Raw genomic sequence first — 14769 nt, 5'->3', positions numbered from 1 at the left:
GTACATGACAAGAGCCAGCCCAGTGCTCGCTCACGTGGCGCGCGACTCGACGCGCCACTGGTCCTGCAGGAGGTTCGTGAGGAAGCAGACTCCCTCTGTGATCGCGAACCGCCTTCCGATGCCTTCGGTGACACCGTCGTTCGTCGTTCCCAGCCAGCCCGGTGGTTCCCACACACACGTCCTGAAAGAGCCACTCACAGACCCGGGTGCCGAACGAGAACATGGTCATCGCGCTCTCCCGCGTGTCGTACCACCAAAGAGCTTGATGGTTCGGAGAGGTATCCGGACCGGTGATAGCCATGACATTGAGCGCATCTTTGTCCATTCAACTACTTAACATTCGATCAGTCGATCCAACAGACGCCAAACGGGAGTGACTCGCGCGGCGCCAGCTCGGTTGCGCAGTACAACCTCAACGTGTCTTAAACTCGGACCCCATCCACGATATCGCCACCTACATTGTATTTCATGCTCTCCCCCCACCAAGAGTCTTCACAGTGCTGCAAGCCTGATTCATAAAACCTATGAATCGACCTTTGATAGAGACCTCGGTGTTTCCAAGCGAACCAGGCGAGTGCACCTTTGATATTGCACTCGTACTCATTGACACAATCATTTCACCATTTGTAGCTCGAGGGAACGGGTTCTCCCAAGCTCTTACAGAAGCGGATTTGCCCGACGGAACAAGTGAGCGTGATACGTTCAAATGCAACATCACCCCCGTCTGACCGACAATCTCTTGCAGCACGCCTCACCATCGAAGATGACATCAAACTTCCTATCGAGATCTTTCACGAGGTTTTTCGGAATTGCTGGATGTCACATCTCTCAGCGGCCGCGCGCCTGGAGCTCTATAAATCTCTTCGTTCGACCTCCCGGGCAACGGCATCAATCGCGGCGACCGTCGCATTCCAGCACCCTGTTGTGCATTGGTGGTCACTCCCTGGAAACCCTACTGCCGCCTTATGGAACCTAATCGCCGCAGACACGGCGCGGTCAAACAGTCCCACCTCGCCGTCTCCTGGTAGACCGACAGCCAACCACCTCCTCGTCGACTTGTCCGGTATCAGCGTCATCTTCACCCCGCGGGCAAGCGCCTGGAAAGCCGGCCTTCCAGACACCATATCCCTCTCAGAGCTCCGGTCCGCCACCTTCGCGTTCGGTTTCGAGCCCGGGCGCACCACACTCGGCCCGATCTACCACATCCGCCTCGCCAGCGTCTCCTCCGGCCTGCCCGCCCTCACCCACCTCTTCCTCGACACCTCCGCGGACCGCTCCGGGCGGGCCTACACGGTCCGCTTCCCCGGCGCATCCTTCCCCGCGCTCACCTTCCTTCGCCTCCACGTCGCCTCCCCGTGCCGGTGCGCCGCCGGGGACCCGGGGACCGCGCACCAGGAGCACTGCATCCTCGTGGGCCTCGGCGAGGCGTGCCCGCGCTTGCGGCACCTGCAGCTCGAGACGCCGATCCCGCTGTCGGAGGCGAAGCTGCCCCCGACGGTCGCGCGCCTGACGCTCGCCGCGGCGCTGGGGAGCCGTCAGGATGGCGCGCGCGCGAGCACGTTCGTCGGCTACACGCTCGTCGCGGCCGTGCGTCGGGGGGTGCTGCGCGGGCCCAAGACGGAGGGGACGCGGCGGGTGGTGGAGATTCTGAGCAGGACGGAGGAGCTGATGGGGTTCGAGGGCGCGAGGGACGCTTGCGCGCCGTTCGGGGTTGTGGTCGAGAGGCGTGCGTATTAGAGCGTGGGGCGGTGAGTGAGCTCCTACGAGCCACCGGTCTGAGCTGATGTGCGCGCGCAGGGCGCGAGTGGGTCGCGAGGGGGATCGAAATGTGTCATGCTTTCAAGTGCGTTCAATGCGGTTCTGCTTCCCAACCTCTTCACTAGTAACCTTCTGACTTCGAAGTTTCAGACTGAGCCGGTGGTTTTGATGTTTATGATGGACTTGCGATGATTAGCACTGCGTCTGTGTATATCCACACCAGCGCCGAGTGGTGACTCCCTCGTAGTCATTACTAATCACCGACTTCTAGACGACTTTTCCCTTTCAGGTTCTCATTTCCTCCCGTGCGCGCGCCAGTGGCTTCGAAACCGTACAGACCTCAACCCCACGCCCCGCGTGCGGGAACATCGTCTGGAGGAACGCACACACCGCCCGCGCAGGATCTGCATCCGCCGAACCCGCCAGTTCCCGCTTCCCGCGCGACACTCGACTATGCCGAGCCGGAGCTCCCGCAAGGCGCCGTGCGGTCGCACAACCGCCGCGTCCAGCGTGTCGAGGTCGAGCGCGGTCCGCGGGAGGTGCAGCACGCGCAGCGCCGGGCACGCCCGCGCGAGGTCCGCGAGCACGTCCAGCGTCGCCGTCTCCTTGTACCACGCGTGGTCGTCGGACGTGGGCGAGACGTCATACCACACGCGCTTGGGGGTCGACGCCGTGATGACTTCAAGGACCGTCAGTGGCGTTGGCTGCTCGGGCCTGAACCCGGGCACTTCCTGGTCTTCGTAAAAGTAGTAGTGGTCCCATTCGATCTCGACGCGGAGCTCCAAGAGTGCTGGACATGCGGCCGCGATCGCGAGGATGTCGGTGGAGTTGTAAGCGAACGTGTCACTTCGTACTGTGATTTTGAGCGCGCGGAGGTCTTGGAGTGGGGCGAGGGGAGAGACCACGGCCGAAAGCCGTACGTTGTGCGACGTTGGGGATATCGTGTACCCCTCTTCCAAGGAGAAGGCCAGCTCGAGCTCGAAGATGTGCGGGTACGCGGGGAAGACGGCGCTAAGAAGGGTTTTGGGAATGTTGCTCCCTACAGCGAAGGGGTCGAAGTCGTAGACGAGCGTGTGGAGAACAGGAAGATCCATCCGGGAAAGGAGGGGGAGGAGCGCCTTTCTTTGACGCGGGTCGTAGATGGTGAGCTTCTTGAGAGCAGGGAGGGAGAAGGGAGGTGGGGGCGGAGGTAGTTGTTCGCTCTCTCTGACAATGAATCCTTCAATGAAAAGTTCAAGGGACTCAAGTGCAAACCAGGTACTCATCACGGGCATCTCCGTGAATCCAATGCGCGCATCCCACCGGCGGACTGTGAGTCTCCTGATGTAGGAGAACTTGGAAAGGAGGGGTAGCCACGTGGAGCACTTGAGCGCGACCTCGTGCAAGCAAGGGCAACGGGTGTGAAGGGCTTCGGCGACGGCCTTGTTTCCGTCCGCGTTGAATGATGGAACGAGATCCACTGAGCGGACATTCGGCGTGAGCAACACGAACTGGCTCCTGTCTTCGGCACTGTCTAGGTTGAACTCCTTTGCGGGCCGGTATATAGTCACTTGACGAAGAGCAGGGAGTATTGAAATATCCCCTGGAAGGAGAGCTGCGAGTTCCGTCCATACGGATGGTATACGCTTCTCGGGACCAGTGTAGATGCGAATCTGCCACACAAAACGCGCGTACATCTTGAAGCGGCCCCATTTCGGATGAGAGCGGAGGTCGTGTGCGGATCGGATGTGGGTGGCAGTCTAGAAAAACAATCAGTGTTCATGCTGTGGTAAAGCCGTCTGCGGGATACTTGCGTAGAGCAACCCTGAGCGCACCTTCCGGTGGGCCGCGAATTCGACTAATTCTTGGGGTGGAATGTCCCGCGGCTTCGTGATTTCGAGAGCGTGCAAAAGGGTGACCAGAGGATAGTCGGTTTTGAGAGACCGCCAGAGGGCGGCGAGGGCGGGACGCTCGAAGCATCGGCAAGTCAGCGCGAGAGCCAACAGATCTGCCGGAGACAAGCCATCGCTGAAGCAGATCTCGGTAAGAACGTCATAGACAAGTGGGAAGATGGAGTTTTTGGACATGGTGCGGTGGCCGGGGCGGGGGCAGCTGCTAAGTGGGCCATTGAAGAGATCTGTGGCTTATCTGATCGACGAGGCTTTGAGCCGCCGGTATCATGTGATATCACACCCAACTCCCCGGGTGCAGACTCGCGGTCATTTTTGCGGTGGGGAACGACAGCGCGGACTCAGAGACATGAGTGCCTCCACACGAGTGCATAGATTCGTCGACTTACTCGAGCAAAGCGGACAGCGAGCGTTTATCGTGGTCGTTCGGACGGACAAACACTCGGGGGATGATGCCAAAGGGCCCTCGTCGCAGTTGGATTCGGGGGCACCGCAACGGACCTAGTCGTACACGAAGGATACATAGGAGGAGTCTCGACTCTCGGCCCAATGTCCGTTATACGTACCATAAGACACAGAGAAGCCGCAGTTGACCCCTCCCCATCACCTGGAGGTCATCTAGGGTGGAGGTCGACAGCGGGAACCGGGTGCAGAGTGCTTCGAGGCCCTCCTCTTGACCTGCCGTCGGGAGCAGCGCGAGGGCCTAACAGCCCTCCGGTGGAAGGCTCGAAGTGCAATATTAATGGCGAGGTGGTCGGTGAATCGACGGCGGACGCGAACGAGGGCCGCGCGCGTCAGCCCGCCATCGCGGCGACGTGCTCGACGAAAACGACGTCGACCCTCCCGTGCCGCGCGGGCGCAGGGCTCGGGCACGGCACTGGCATCTCGATGCGGTCGAGCTGCGCGTGCGACGCCGACGGGACGCCAGTCGCCGCGGGAGGTGCAGATGAGGGAGCGTCGGAGGGAGTGTCGGTGACGGTGACGGTGACGGTGACGGTGCGCGCAGCCAGTGCCCGCCAGGCGACACGGACGAGCCAGACGAGCAGGTTCACGAACCGGTGGACGCCGAAGATGAGGAACTGGGAGGAGAGGAGGACGCCGGCCGCGAAGGACATCACGAGCACCGCCGTCGGCCAGGCAGCCCACGCGAGCGAGAAGAGGAAGGCCGTGAGAGCTAGCGCGGAGAGGAAGAGGCAGAGCGTCGGGAGGCGGCAGGTGAGGCAGAAGAAGAAGTACGTCCCGTACACGTCCTTCGCGAGCCGCTGTGGGGGTGGGGTCAGCGCTAGAGCACGGCACCGGATGACGGAGGCGAACCTGAAACTTGGCTGCGTTCGCGTTGCTGTAGAGCACGATGAACCAGACGTCGGCCAGAAACCCGATGGCGGCGCTGATCGCGCCGACGGTGACCGCCTGGCGCGAAAAGCCGTTGACGTCCTCAGCGAATATCGAGTCCGGCGCGAGCCCGAACACCGCGACGTCCACGCCCGCGAGCGCCAGTAGCTGAGCGACAATTCAGCATCCGTGTCCGTACCAAAGAGAACACGGAAGAACGCACCGACGCGCCCACCACGTACCACTCCGTCATCAGCCGTCCGAGCACCTTCTCCGCCTTGGCCACGTCGTCCTCCACCTCCGCTTCCCGCAGGTCGTGGTACGGCCCAAGCCGGTCCACACACGCCTCCGCAAACGTCAGCGAGTTCTGCATGCTTATCATGCTTGCTTGATCGAACTGCGTAGGAAGGATCCGCGGAGAGCACGCGTCGTCCACGTCCTTCACGCTCGCAGACAGGTATCGCCACGAGTCGTCCGTGTCCCGGTCCGAGGGAGTCGCAGGCCGCGCGATCGACTCATCGCTCTCACTGTCGCTCTCATCCATCGGGTGCGGTCCATCCGAGTCGCTGAAGAGGTGAAAGCCCTTGACGGCCTGCTTTTTCGTCCTCCGTCGCCGGAGGCCTCTCGTCTCCGGCAATGTCTGCATCCCGGAAGGATCCGGAGTGTTGACGAGGGTGTCGGACCGCGTGCGGGACACTGAACAGGTGTCGATCGTGAAACGGTGCGCATATATGCAGCGAGATGACAGGCACGTACATGAAGGCCCGTCTGAGAGGAGACTACCGTCGGTCTCGTGCATTTCGCTGCCATAGATTGGGGACAGTGGCGGGCTTTCGACGTCCACCTGGATGCCAGCATCGGGCTGGGGAACCGCTATCCGGATCGTCAGCGTCGCGCTCTGCTGCTGCTTGTTGATGGTCGGACTCCTGTGCGCCGCAGGGGGACACGTCAACCGGACGTCGTACTCGACGGGGCGCAGATGTGGGAGGGGGTGCTTGTTGAGGAACTCTTGGAGCGAGACAGACGCGGTACCGACGAGGTTGCGTTTCCGGTGCTTCTTCTTCGTCTGCGACTTGTGGAAGACCTGGACGGCGAGCTTGCTCGACTGGGTAATATCCTGACTGGCGCCTCGTCAGCACCCAACGAGGGCGTGCAGAACAAGGATGCCTCGAACGGTACGGGTCTTCGTCCCCTCGACGTCGGAAAGTCGCCCTCCACGTCCAGCGCAGCATCTCCACCCGTCCTGTTCGACCATTCCCGGCCCGCACAAAGACTCGACGGAACACTCACAGCACAATGCCCGTCTTCAGGTTCGGGTTCTGCCCGTCACAGCCCAGCACGACCTCCTGCGGCGCGTGCTCGTGCCCGCGGTCCGTCACCGCCACGGCGACGATCGGGCGCCACGACTTTTCGGGGCGGAGGAAGGTGAGGCCCCGCGTGCGGACGACTGTGTGTGGCGTGCGCGCAGAGGGAATGAGGCGAGCGTGAGCGAGGGCATTCAGAGGCGGAGGGGGAGAGGGAGAGGACGGGCAGTACCGGTGAGGTGCCACGGGCTGCGCGGGGCAAGGTCAGTGTGGGCAGAAGCAGGTGGATGTGTGTGCGACTTGCTCTTCGGAGTTCATGGTGGCTTGGATGTACACAGGTTGTTTTCGTGGCTCGGCGGCAGTCGTCGTCCAGACTGCAGAGCGCGGAGGGGTGAACGCAAAGAAAAAGAAAGCTAGGTGGGTATGGATACAACAGCTATTGCAGAGACAGGAAGAGAGCAGGGAAAGCGCGAGGAAAGGATCGCAGTGCGACGGGGGAGAGGGAGAAAGCGTTTGATTGACGCCCTACGTCTTCGCGCTCGTCGTTCGCACCGCCTCGTCGACTCTCGCTCATCCACCGCCTCCGGCATCCGCGCACAGCACACGAAGGACTCTTCAAGACATTCGATTTCAGCAGCATACAATAATACGCGCGACTTCGTACAACCGTCCATCTCGTACACTGCACCGCCCGTCAAACACCGGCTCTCGCGGTCAGAGCCCACCCCCGTTGAGGATGTAGTCTATCGCCGAGTGCACGTTCCCGCCCGTCGCGAGCAACGCGCGCACGTTCTGCGTCGCGTTCGTGAAACCCATGCCTTGCAATTGCTGTCCGGGCGTGAGTACCTCATCAGCCTCCCTTTCGCGACACGAAGTTCGAGCGGAAAAGCACAACGCACCTCCAACTGCACCTGGAAACGCTCCTCCGGTGGTCTGCTGTCCGCGGGTGCCGCTGGGGCCGCACCGAACCCGCCCATCCCGCCCAAGCCTCCCATCCCAAACGGACCCGCGCCCGCCCCGCTCCCACCCATAGCGGCCAGCATCCGCTGCATCGTCTCCGGATCGAACGCCCCAGGCGCGGCGCCCGCCCCCGTCCCCGCCGTTGCGCTCCCATCCGTCGAGCCCGTCCAGGTTGGGGGCGGAATCCCAAAGTTGATGAACGGGTTCGGCATCGCGCCTCCCGCCGGCGTCGTTCCCGCTCCCGTGCCCGTCTGCCCGTCTGGCGCGCGCGCGGTCGACGGCAGCCCCGGAGCGGGGAACCCGCCGCCTGCCCCAAGCCCCCCGAGCCCGCCCATGCCACCCGCGCCGGGCGGCGCCACGCCGGAATCGCGCATGACGCGGGACATCTGGAACATCATCCGGAGCGTGTCCGGGTTGGACATCATCTGGCGGAAGTGCTCCGACTGGAACACCTCGCGCACTTGCGGGCCCATCGCGGCCAGCTGCGGGTTCGAGGCGATGATCTGGTCGAGCACGGCGGGGTTGGACATGACGGAGGACATTTGTTGGAGGAATTGGGGCGAGTTGAGCATCGTTTGCATCTGCGGGACGAGAGATGTGAGATTCGGCTCGTCCCATCTGGGGTCACAAGAAAAAGCGTCGTCCAAGAGATACCCGAGAATACCCATCCCCGATCCTTCGGCATATCTCCCCGAGAAGACGTCTTCGGGTAGACGTGCGACTCCCCGTACTGTTTGGACACAGCGATCTCCAAGTTCCTGTCAAATCGCCCAGCCCACGCGGACTTGCACCAACCGCCCCGCCACTCCACGTCGATCTGGAAACCCTCACCAAGGTCGCTCACGGCGTCGTCAAACACCCCCCAACGCCCACGCCCCCTCCCAGCGTCATCCACCCCACTCCAACCGATCCCCACAACGCATACACCGCCCAGCCAGACCGAGCACCGCGGACTCACCATATTCGGATCGTTCGGGTTCAGGCCCATGTCCGCGAACGGGTTGAAGCCCGCCATGGCCCCAAAGCCCATCGGCCCGTTCAGCTGCGTGAGCGGGTCGTGCGGGTTCTGGCCGGCCTGCATCGTCGGGAGCGGCTGCGGCGCCGCGGCGGGGGCCGCCGCCCGCGCCGCGCCCTTGACCATGTGGATCGTGTGCGCCGTCTGGATCTTGTACGTCGACAGCACGTCTTCGTCCTTCAGCACGCGTCCTGCGTCGCGTTCGCGTTCGCGCCAGAGAACAGGGGAGGGGAAGGGAGGGGGCAAGCGAGGACCCGAGCGTCAGCCAGATTGCGTGTACGCCGCTCAGAAAAAGGCGACGCGCACCGGAGTATATGAGCCGCTGGCGGTCGGCGGTGACGTCCGCCTTGTCCGCGATGGCCTGCTTGAGGTCCCCGACGGTCTTGTCGGTGGAGATGGTGATCTGCAGCTTCAGCTCGCTCGGGCCTGCGGCGGGCGGGACGCGCGGCGTTATCGAGAGCGTCTGGGACGACGGGCAGCGGGCGACGTACCCTTGACGTTGATGACGATCTCATTCGCGGCCGCGTCGGATGGTTCGGAGGAGGCCATCGTGGGGCCTTTAGGAGTGGGATGGAGTGGGGGAGGGAAGAGAAAGAGAGGAGGAGAACAGATCTTGGCGTCTGACCGAGCTCGGTGGGAGCGGCCCCGGCGTCCTGGTCCGGGGAGCGGTGGGGTAATCTAATCTTATCGGAGACTTCTCAGTGCAATCTTGTTTTTGAACTCGGGCTGGCCGGCGGTTTGACTTCCTTCCGCTCTGTCTTTGTCTCTGTCTAGAACCCATGTGTGTACCTGCCGTTTCGCTTCATATATGCGCACTCTTTCACGGTCGGCACCTCTGCAGTATCCCGCACGCAGTCCGACCCCCTCATCAACACTCCGGATCCTTCTGTGATCCAGACATTGCCGAAGACGAGAGGCCTCCGCCGACGGAGGACGAAAAAGAACATCTTCAAGGGCTTCCACCTCTTCAGTGACTCGGACGGAGTCTTGCTCTTTCTGTCTGCAAGCGTCAAGGATGTGGACGACGTCGCATGGTCTCCCCAGATCCTGCCTTTGGAGTTCGACCAGGCCAACATGATAAGCATACGAGACCAGCTTGGCCCGTACCACGACCTGCGTGAAGCGACGGTGGAGGGTGAAGTGGGCAAGGCAGAGAAGGTGATTGGGCGGTTGATGACGGAGTGTATGTCGTGGGCGCATCGGTGCGTGCTTCCGTCTGCTCTGTGAAACGGACATTGACGAATCACTCAGCTTCTGGTGCCCGCGGGTGTGGACGTTGCGGTGTTCGGGCTCGCCCCGGATTCGATATTCGCCCAGGACGTGAACGGCTTCTCGCGCAAGGCGGTCACCTTCGGCGCGATCAGCGCAACCACCAGATTCCTGGCCGACGTCTGGTTCATCGTGCTCTACGGTAACGCGAACACAGAAAAGTTTCAGGTCCGCCTCTCTTCTCTCCCCTCATGCCGAGCGCTGACTCACTCCCCCACAGCAGCTCGCGAAAGACGTGTACGGGACCTACTTCTTCTTCTGCCTCACCTGCCGCCTCCCGACGCTCTTCCTCTTCCTCTCCACGCTCGCGATCACCGCGTTCCTCTTCGCCCTCACTGAGGCTGCGTGTCCGACCACGGTGTTCATCACGTCCTTCGATGCCGGCGTCCTGCCCTCCTCCCAGTTCCTCGTCTTTGGCGCACATCGGTTCACAAATATCCCGTCCGCGGTGCCTGGCACCCGCTCGCCGCACGGACGGCCGTCGCTCCGTCCCCGTCTCGGGGATCTTGCGGGCATGCATTCGGCGGCGATGTAGGGCGTCCCAAGGCTGTTGGCGTCGCACACGAGGAACGAGAGCACGGGGGAGCGCATCGCGATACAGGTACCGCGTATCTATACAACGGTCACTCACTCAAGACATGTTGCCAATGAACCACCTTCAGTGTATCGATGTCGTACTCCCCACACACCGCCACCACACTCTTGTATCCAACCACCATCTCCGTGCCGCTCCAGATCTCCAGCCGTCGAGGCGCAACGTCCCCCAGTACCGTCACCCTAAGCAGCCCACCGTGGAGGGCCGCGACGAGCCCGTAACCCTCGAGCGTGCTGGCTTCTTCTTGCCCCGGGATCCGCACGGGCGTCGCGGCGAGGGTCAGGTGGCGGACCCTCGACGGGAGTTGCAAGTGATGTAAGGGGAAAGCGGTGTCGAACTGGAGGTGTTCCAGGCCGGGAGCCACCGCGCAAAGCGCCATCGGGAAGCAGAACTCCCTATGCCACTCGTACCCCGGGGAAAGGCGGCACCAACTTCCATCGCAGAAGCAGGGAAGGGCGGCAATGCGCAGGCGGATGAATTTGAGGCTGGGGAACACGACGCCGGTGAGGTTTCCCACGCTGTGGTACACTCCGTTGTGGGGGAACGGGATGTCCAGGTAGAGGTGGGTGAGTGCGGGGAAGGCGGCCGCGAGCGCGCGGAGAACGCGGGGGATGGGGAGGAGGGGCAGTGTTCTGTGCCGGAGACGGTGACGGAGGGGCATAGGACTACGGTGTTGAGGTTGGTGTGGAGGAAGGCGTCCCACGGCACGAACCATCGGTCGCGGAAGAGGAAGAGCTGGGCGTCGCTGGCCGTGACCTCGAGAAACGATATGTTGATATTGATGTGACGGCTTGATGGTGGGATTGGGGGCGGTCTCCGGGGCCGGACGTTGACCGCACGGTCCAGCAACCCGGCGTCCAACGCGTGGGGTGGGGAGACGGTGGTGCAAAGCCGAGGGTAGCGAACCATCAGGGGGGCCAAGACGTCGGTGAAATTCGGGCCTGTCAACATGAATCCGAAGAATAGAGACGTGCGTTCAACACCCGACGACGAGGAAAGCCAGGCTTCTCTAAAGATTATTGCCATGATTTCGTTGGGGAGCTCGACCACAGTCATTGCGAACGCGTGAATGAGGAGAGCGCGGAAGTCGTGGAGAGGTACTGATGAGAAGAAGTCAACGTGGTGAACGAGGTCGAGCACACTTCGATGGATTGTGGGAACGAAAAACACCTGCAGACCGTCTGATATATGTTCGTGGTATGTACGGTCAGCCTCCAAGCGGCGGGCCGCGGGACCAACAACAGGAGCGCTTGCAGTCGGCGCCACGTGCCAGTAGTCTAATCTAATCTGTCAGGCCCGGCGAGCCTTAGTAAGCAGCCCGCCTCTCTTGAACGGCTGCGGCACAGAGCCGAGTGTCCCCGGCGTTGAGCGTGTCTACGCCACACGGTCACGGGAACACACTCGGCACCCCCGATCACACCTTATCATTATACTAATAATCCATCACAACGACTACTACCATTCCGAGATCTAGTACTTATGCTGTACAGCGGACCCCGCCGCCGGGCCGCCAGGCGCGGGACACACGGCGAGGGGGATGCTCAACTCGACAAGACGGCTGGGCAGGAGTCCGAAAAGCATTCGACAGAAAAGGTACGTATCACGTCGGTCTCACACAAGTACCTGCAAATCCCCCTCAGAAGTCCTCTCGAAGACGATGCCGTACTCCGCGCATGCGTCCCGCACCCTGTCCATGGCAATTATCTTATCTGTGGGACTCAAAACCTCTACCTTCCGCACAACACCCCTCCCACCTTCGCCAAGGTTACAGAAGAGACCACGTCGCACTGCAGCCACGACGTTGTAGCCGAGGAACGTGCTCTTCAGCTCGCGGCCCGAGTCGTGCATGCGGCGCGCGACGATCGTGAGCCGCCGCACCGTCAACGGAAGCTTGGTTCCGGCCAGCGTGCCCGTGGCGTCGATCTGGATGTTCTGCAGAGCAGGACATGCTGAGGCAACCCCAAGAAGGATGCAGTTCTCTTCGTGAACGTCTCCTGGGAGCGCCGCGCACTGGCACCCGAGCGGATTGGAGAGTCGGAGGAAGATGAGGGCGGGGAACGCCGTGCCCAGGAAGGTACCCTGGCACTGGTGCACGTTCCAACCCTCGCAGAGGGAGACATCGAAGTGGAGGTGTGTGAGCGCCGGAAACGCGGTCGAGATGAAGAAGAAGAAGTCCATGTACGACGCCCGTGTGAACGATCTGCCGCTGGGCTGCAGCGTCAGGGACCTGAATGTCCGGAGGCTGTCGGAGAGGAGAAATTCAAGATTCTCCAGATTCATCCTGCACACCTCGAAAGTGGGAGAGTCCGACTGTGGCATTTTCAGGCCGACGAAGAGGTGCTTGATGGTAGGCATCGAGTTGGTGTGGGTAGTCCCCGAGGCGCCCCGGCCGGTCATTTGCTCGACACGGGGCGCGGTCTCGTGGTTGTATCGTGGAGTATTCAAGTCTATGTAAAGCTTCGGATACTCCATTTCAACCAATGCAATGATGGCAGCGAACGTTGGAGAGGCTTCTCGGAGTGCGCTAGATGTGTTGAGGTGCTCTTCCCGAGAAGTAGGAGACCGCCAGTAATATTCGATGATGAATTTGAGTATCTCTACCGGGAGGCATGGAAAGGAGCAGGTCAAGCGGTCTGAAAAGGGGTGTAAACCTGTGAGTACGCGGAGGCAAATGATGACTTAACCCACTTCGAAGTTGCATGGTAGGTCAATAAGAGGTCAAGGCAGGAGTAAGATCACAAGACGCGGGAGCTAAGTACTATTGTAGATAGGAGATGTGGAGCTTCAATGTGGACACTTTCATGGGCGCGGGGAGAATGGGTCCTACGGAATGTAGAGTAACCCACGAAAAAAGGGGCCCCGCCGCACCGCCGCACCTCCGCACCTCCGCACCGCCGCGGGACGTGGTAATAATTCCGTGAAGGTGCTCTCCAGCTCGAATCCCGCACCATACATGACGGAATGGAGGCTAGCGGCAGCGGCGATGCCGCCTGTGATGGGCACGGCCCGGGCGTATGAAGTATGTGGACGAGTACTCATGTGCTCACTTCCGATGATGCCGGCGCTGGCCCCGAGGATGGGGAGTGCAACCGCCGCGCCGGCGATTGCAATGGCGGGCACTGCGACGACTTCGAGGCTAGCAGGCTACCGCCGTAGCGCTTACTAGGTTGAGTTCTTGTTAGGAACGAGCTAGGACAGCGATGGATTTTCAGAGTAGGACGACAGTGGCTGAGCAACTGAGAAACTTTGTGCGGGGCCGTTCCATGATGGGAGTTGTGACGTCGGATGTGTTGGCGATGTTCAGCCAGTCGAGTATGCTTGAATATCTTGAGGGCCCGCCGAGTCTTGACCGAAAGAAGTCAAGCAATTGGCAGTTGTCGGGCACAGCGGCAGCTGGTCCGCAAGAGACGCTGTGGTAGATCATGTGATCTTGGACGGCAATCCGGCGCTCGGTACCGGCAATCGCGCTTCCGACCTCGTGCCAAGCGCCCGCCTCCCCCTCCTGCGTCTGCCGTCCATGCGGTTTGTGCTGCTCTATCTCTATCCAGGGAGACTCTTATCCTCGATCCAGACGCATTTCATCGACTCGAATAATATCAAACGAAGACGACACTCCACACAGCTCTCATTCATTGCGCACGAGAAGCTGAGAGCTCTCGCGCTTGCTCCCTGAAACCGTCACCGATGTTGTGAGGAGTCGTTCCTAGGGTAATCGGTGCGTGACGCTTTCTATATACGAGTGAGCCGTCTTTTTTTATGACTTGCCCTAGGCCTCCCGTCTTTGCAGAGTAGGTGACCCTGAAGATGTTCCAGAGGATGCGCAGAAGATGGTCGCGAGGCTCGGCAACCGCATCCTCGCCGGCGCACCGCTGTGTACGTACCCGTCGATGTCATCGAATCTCATTCACTGTGCGTCACGCCTATGTACCGGCGGCGAGTTCCTTGGTCGCCGTTGATCTTGTTCAAGTCTTACTTGAAAATAACCCCGTCGCTCTTGATACAGCAAACCTTACGCAGAAGTCGAACACTGCGTCGAGTCTTTAACATTTTCGGTTACTTTCCGGACTTCCACTACCCAGCCGCCAGGCCGTCATCATGCCGGCCGTCGCGATGTTTGCCCCGACCATAGAGCAACTCATGACTGATCTCAAGGCTCGTGGCCCCGAATCAGAGCTGGTGCGTCCTTCGTTTAATCTCTTCGTCAAGATCTAATACAAAGAACAACGTGCTGATATGGATCATGGAAGAATCCATCCTGAAAAACACGCCGCTCACGGAGATCGTCCGGCGCGTGTCCATGCTCACCGTCGTCGCGATGAACACAGCCTCGCAGACCATTACGCACCCGCTCTTCCGCCCTGTGGCGAACTTCGCCCTGATCGCACCTCTTTGTGCCAGGTGTATGCAATAAGAAGGGCAGCGTCTACATACAGCATCTAGACTAAGATCGAGCAAGTAAAAGTACACATGCGGCCACGTTCTTCTTTCTAGTCGCTTATACAGTCTATCCGTTTACAGACTCCTTCTTCCTTCCCCCCACCAGACGAATCTTGAGGTCGGTCACGGGTGTCATAGTCGAAACACTTCTCGGCTCTCCCGCTGGCACCTTGACGACCGCGGAGCCATCTGCTGGGACGACGTCGTAGG

At 61.0% G+C, this 14769-nt stretch overlaps 6 protein-coding genes across 6 annotated transcripts; 2 read left to right on the top strand and 4 right to left on the bottom strand.

Annotated features, from left to right (window-relative positions):
• Positions 1-118: 118 nt before the first annotated feature.
• Positions 119-1737, top strand: BXZ73DRAFT_107582 (uncharacterized protein; the record flags this gene model as incomplete). Its single annotated transcript, XM_048016955.1, has 3 exons — positions 119-206; positions 631-687; positions 746-1737. The coding sequence occupies 3 exons, from the start codon at positions 119-121 to the stop codon at positions 1735-1737; spliced, it is 1137 nt and encodes a 378-aa protein (XP_047871693.1).
• Positions 1738-1904: 167 nt separating this feature from the next.
• Positions 1905-3824, bottom strand: BXZ73DRAFT_107581 (uncharacterized protein; the record flags this gene model as incomplete). The annotated part of the gene is made up of 3 exons (XM_048016954.1): positions 1905-1940; positions 2145-3497; positions 3573-3824. 3 exons carry the CDS (start codon positions 3822-3824, stop codon positions 1905-1907), a joined length of 1641 nt encoding a protein of 546 aa, XP_047871692.1.
• A 617-nt stretch (positions 3825-4441) lies between these two features.
• Positions 4442-6601, bottom strand: BXZ73DRAFT_93239 (uncharacterized protein; the record flags this gene model as incomplete). The annotated part of the gene is made up of 6 exons (XM_048026616.1): positions 4442-4909; positions 4962-5147; positions 5203-6100; positions 6270-6426; positions 6516-6532; positions 6588-6601. The coding sequence occupies 6 exons, from the start codon at positions 6599-6601 to the stop codon at positions 4442-4444; spliced, it is 1740 nt and encodes a 579-aa protein (XP_047871691.1).
• A 396-nt stretch (positions 6602-6997) lies between these two features.
• Positions 6998-8807, bottom strand: BXZ73DRAFT_107579 (uncharacterized protein; the record flags this gene model as incomplete). Its single annotated transcript, XM_048016953.1, has 5 exons — positions 6998-7111; positions 7183-7824; positions 8202-8449; positions 8565-8684; positions 8750-8807. The coding sequence occupies 5 exons, from the start codon at positions 8805-8807 to the stop codon at positions 6998-7000; spliced, it is 1182 nt and encodes a 393-aa protein (XP_047871690.1).
• Positions 8808-9527: 720 nt separating this feature from the next.
• On the top strand, positions 9528-9951 carry BXZ73DRAFT_4735 (uncharacterized protein; the record flags this gene model as incomplete). Its single annotated transcript, XM_048019863.1, has 2 exons — positions 9528-9695; positions 9748-9951. Coding segments are annotated over 2 exons (372 nt in total), but the record flags the coding sequence as incomplete, so codon positions are not given.
• Positions 9952-11733: 1782 nt separating this feature from the next.
• On the bottom strand, positions 11734-12823 carry BXZ73DRAFT_82433 (uncharacterized protein; the record flags this gene model as incomplete). The annotated part of the gene is made up of 2 exons (XM_048023710.1): positions 11734-12719; positions 12811-12823. 2 exons carry the CDS (start codon positions 12821-12823, stop codon positions 11734-11736), a joined length of 999 nt encoding a protein of 332 aa, XP_047871688.1.
• Between the last annotated feature and the right edge of the window lie 1946 nt (positions 12824-14769).

The sequence above is a fragment of the Epithele typhae genome (genome assembly GCF_022376455.1).
Source record: "Epithele typhae strain CBS 203.58 chromosome Unknown BXZ73scaffold_116, whole genome shotgun sequence".
In the NCBI taxonomy this organism is placed as follows: domain Eukaryota; kingdom Fungi; phylum Basidiomycota; class Agaricomycetes; order Polyporales; family Epitheliaceae; genus Epithele; species Epithele typhae.
Note: the sequence above shows the minus strand (reverse complement) of the source record. Positions and strands in the feature narration are given on the sequence as shown.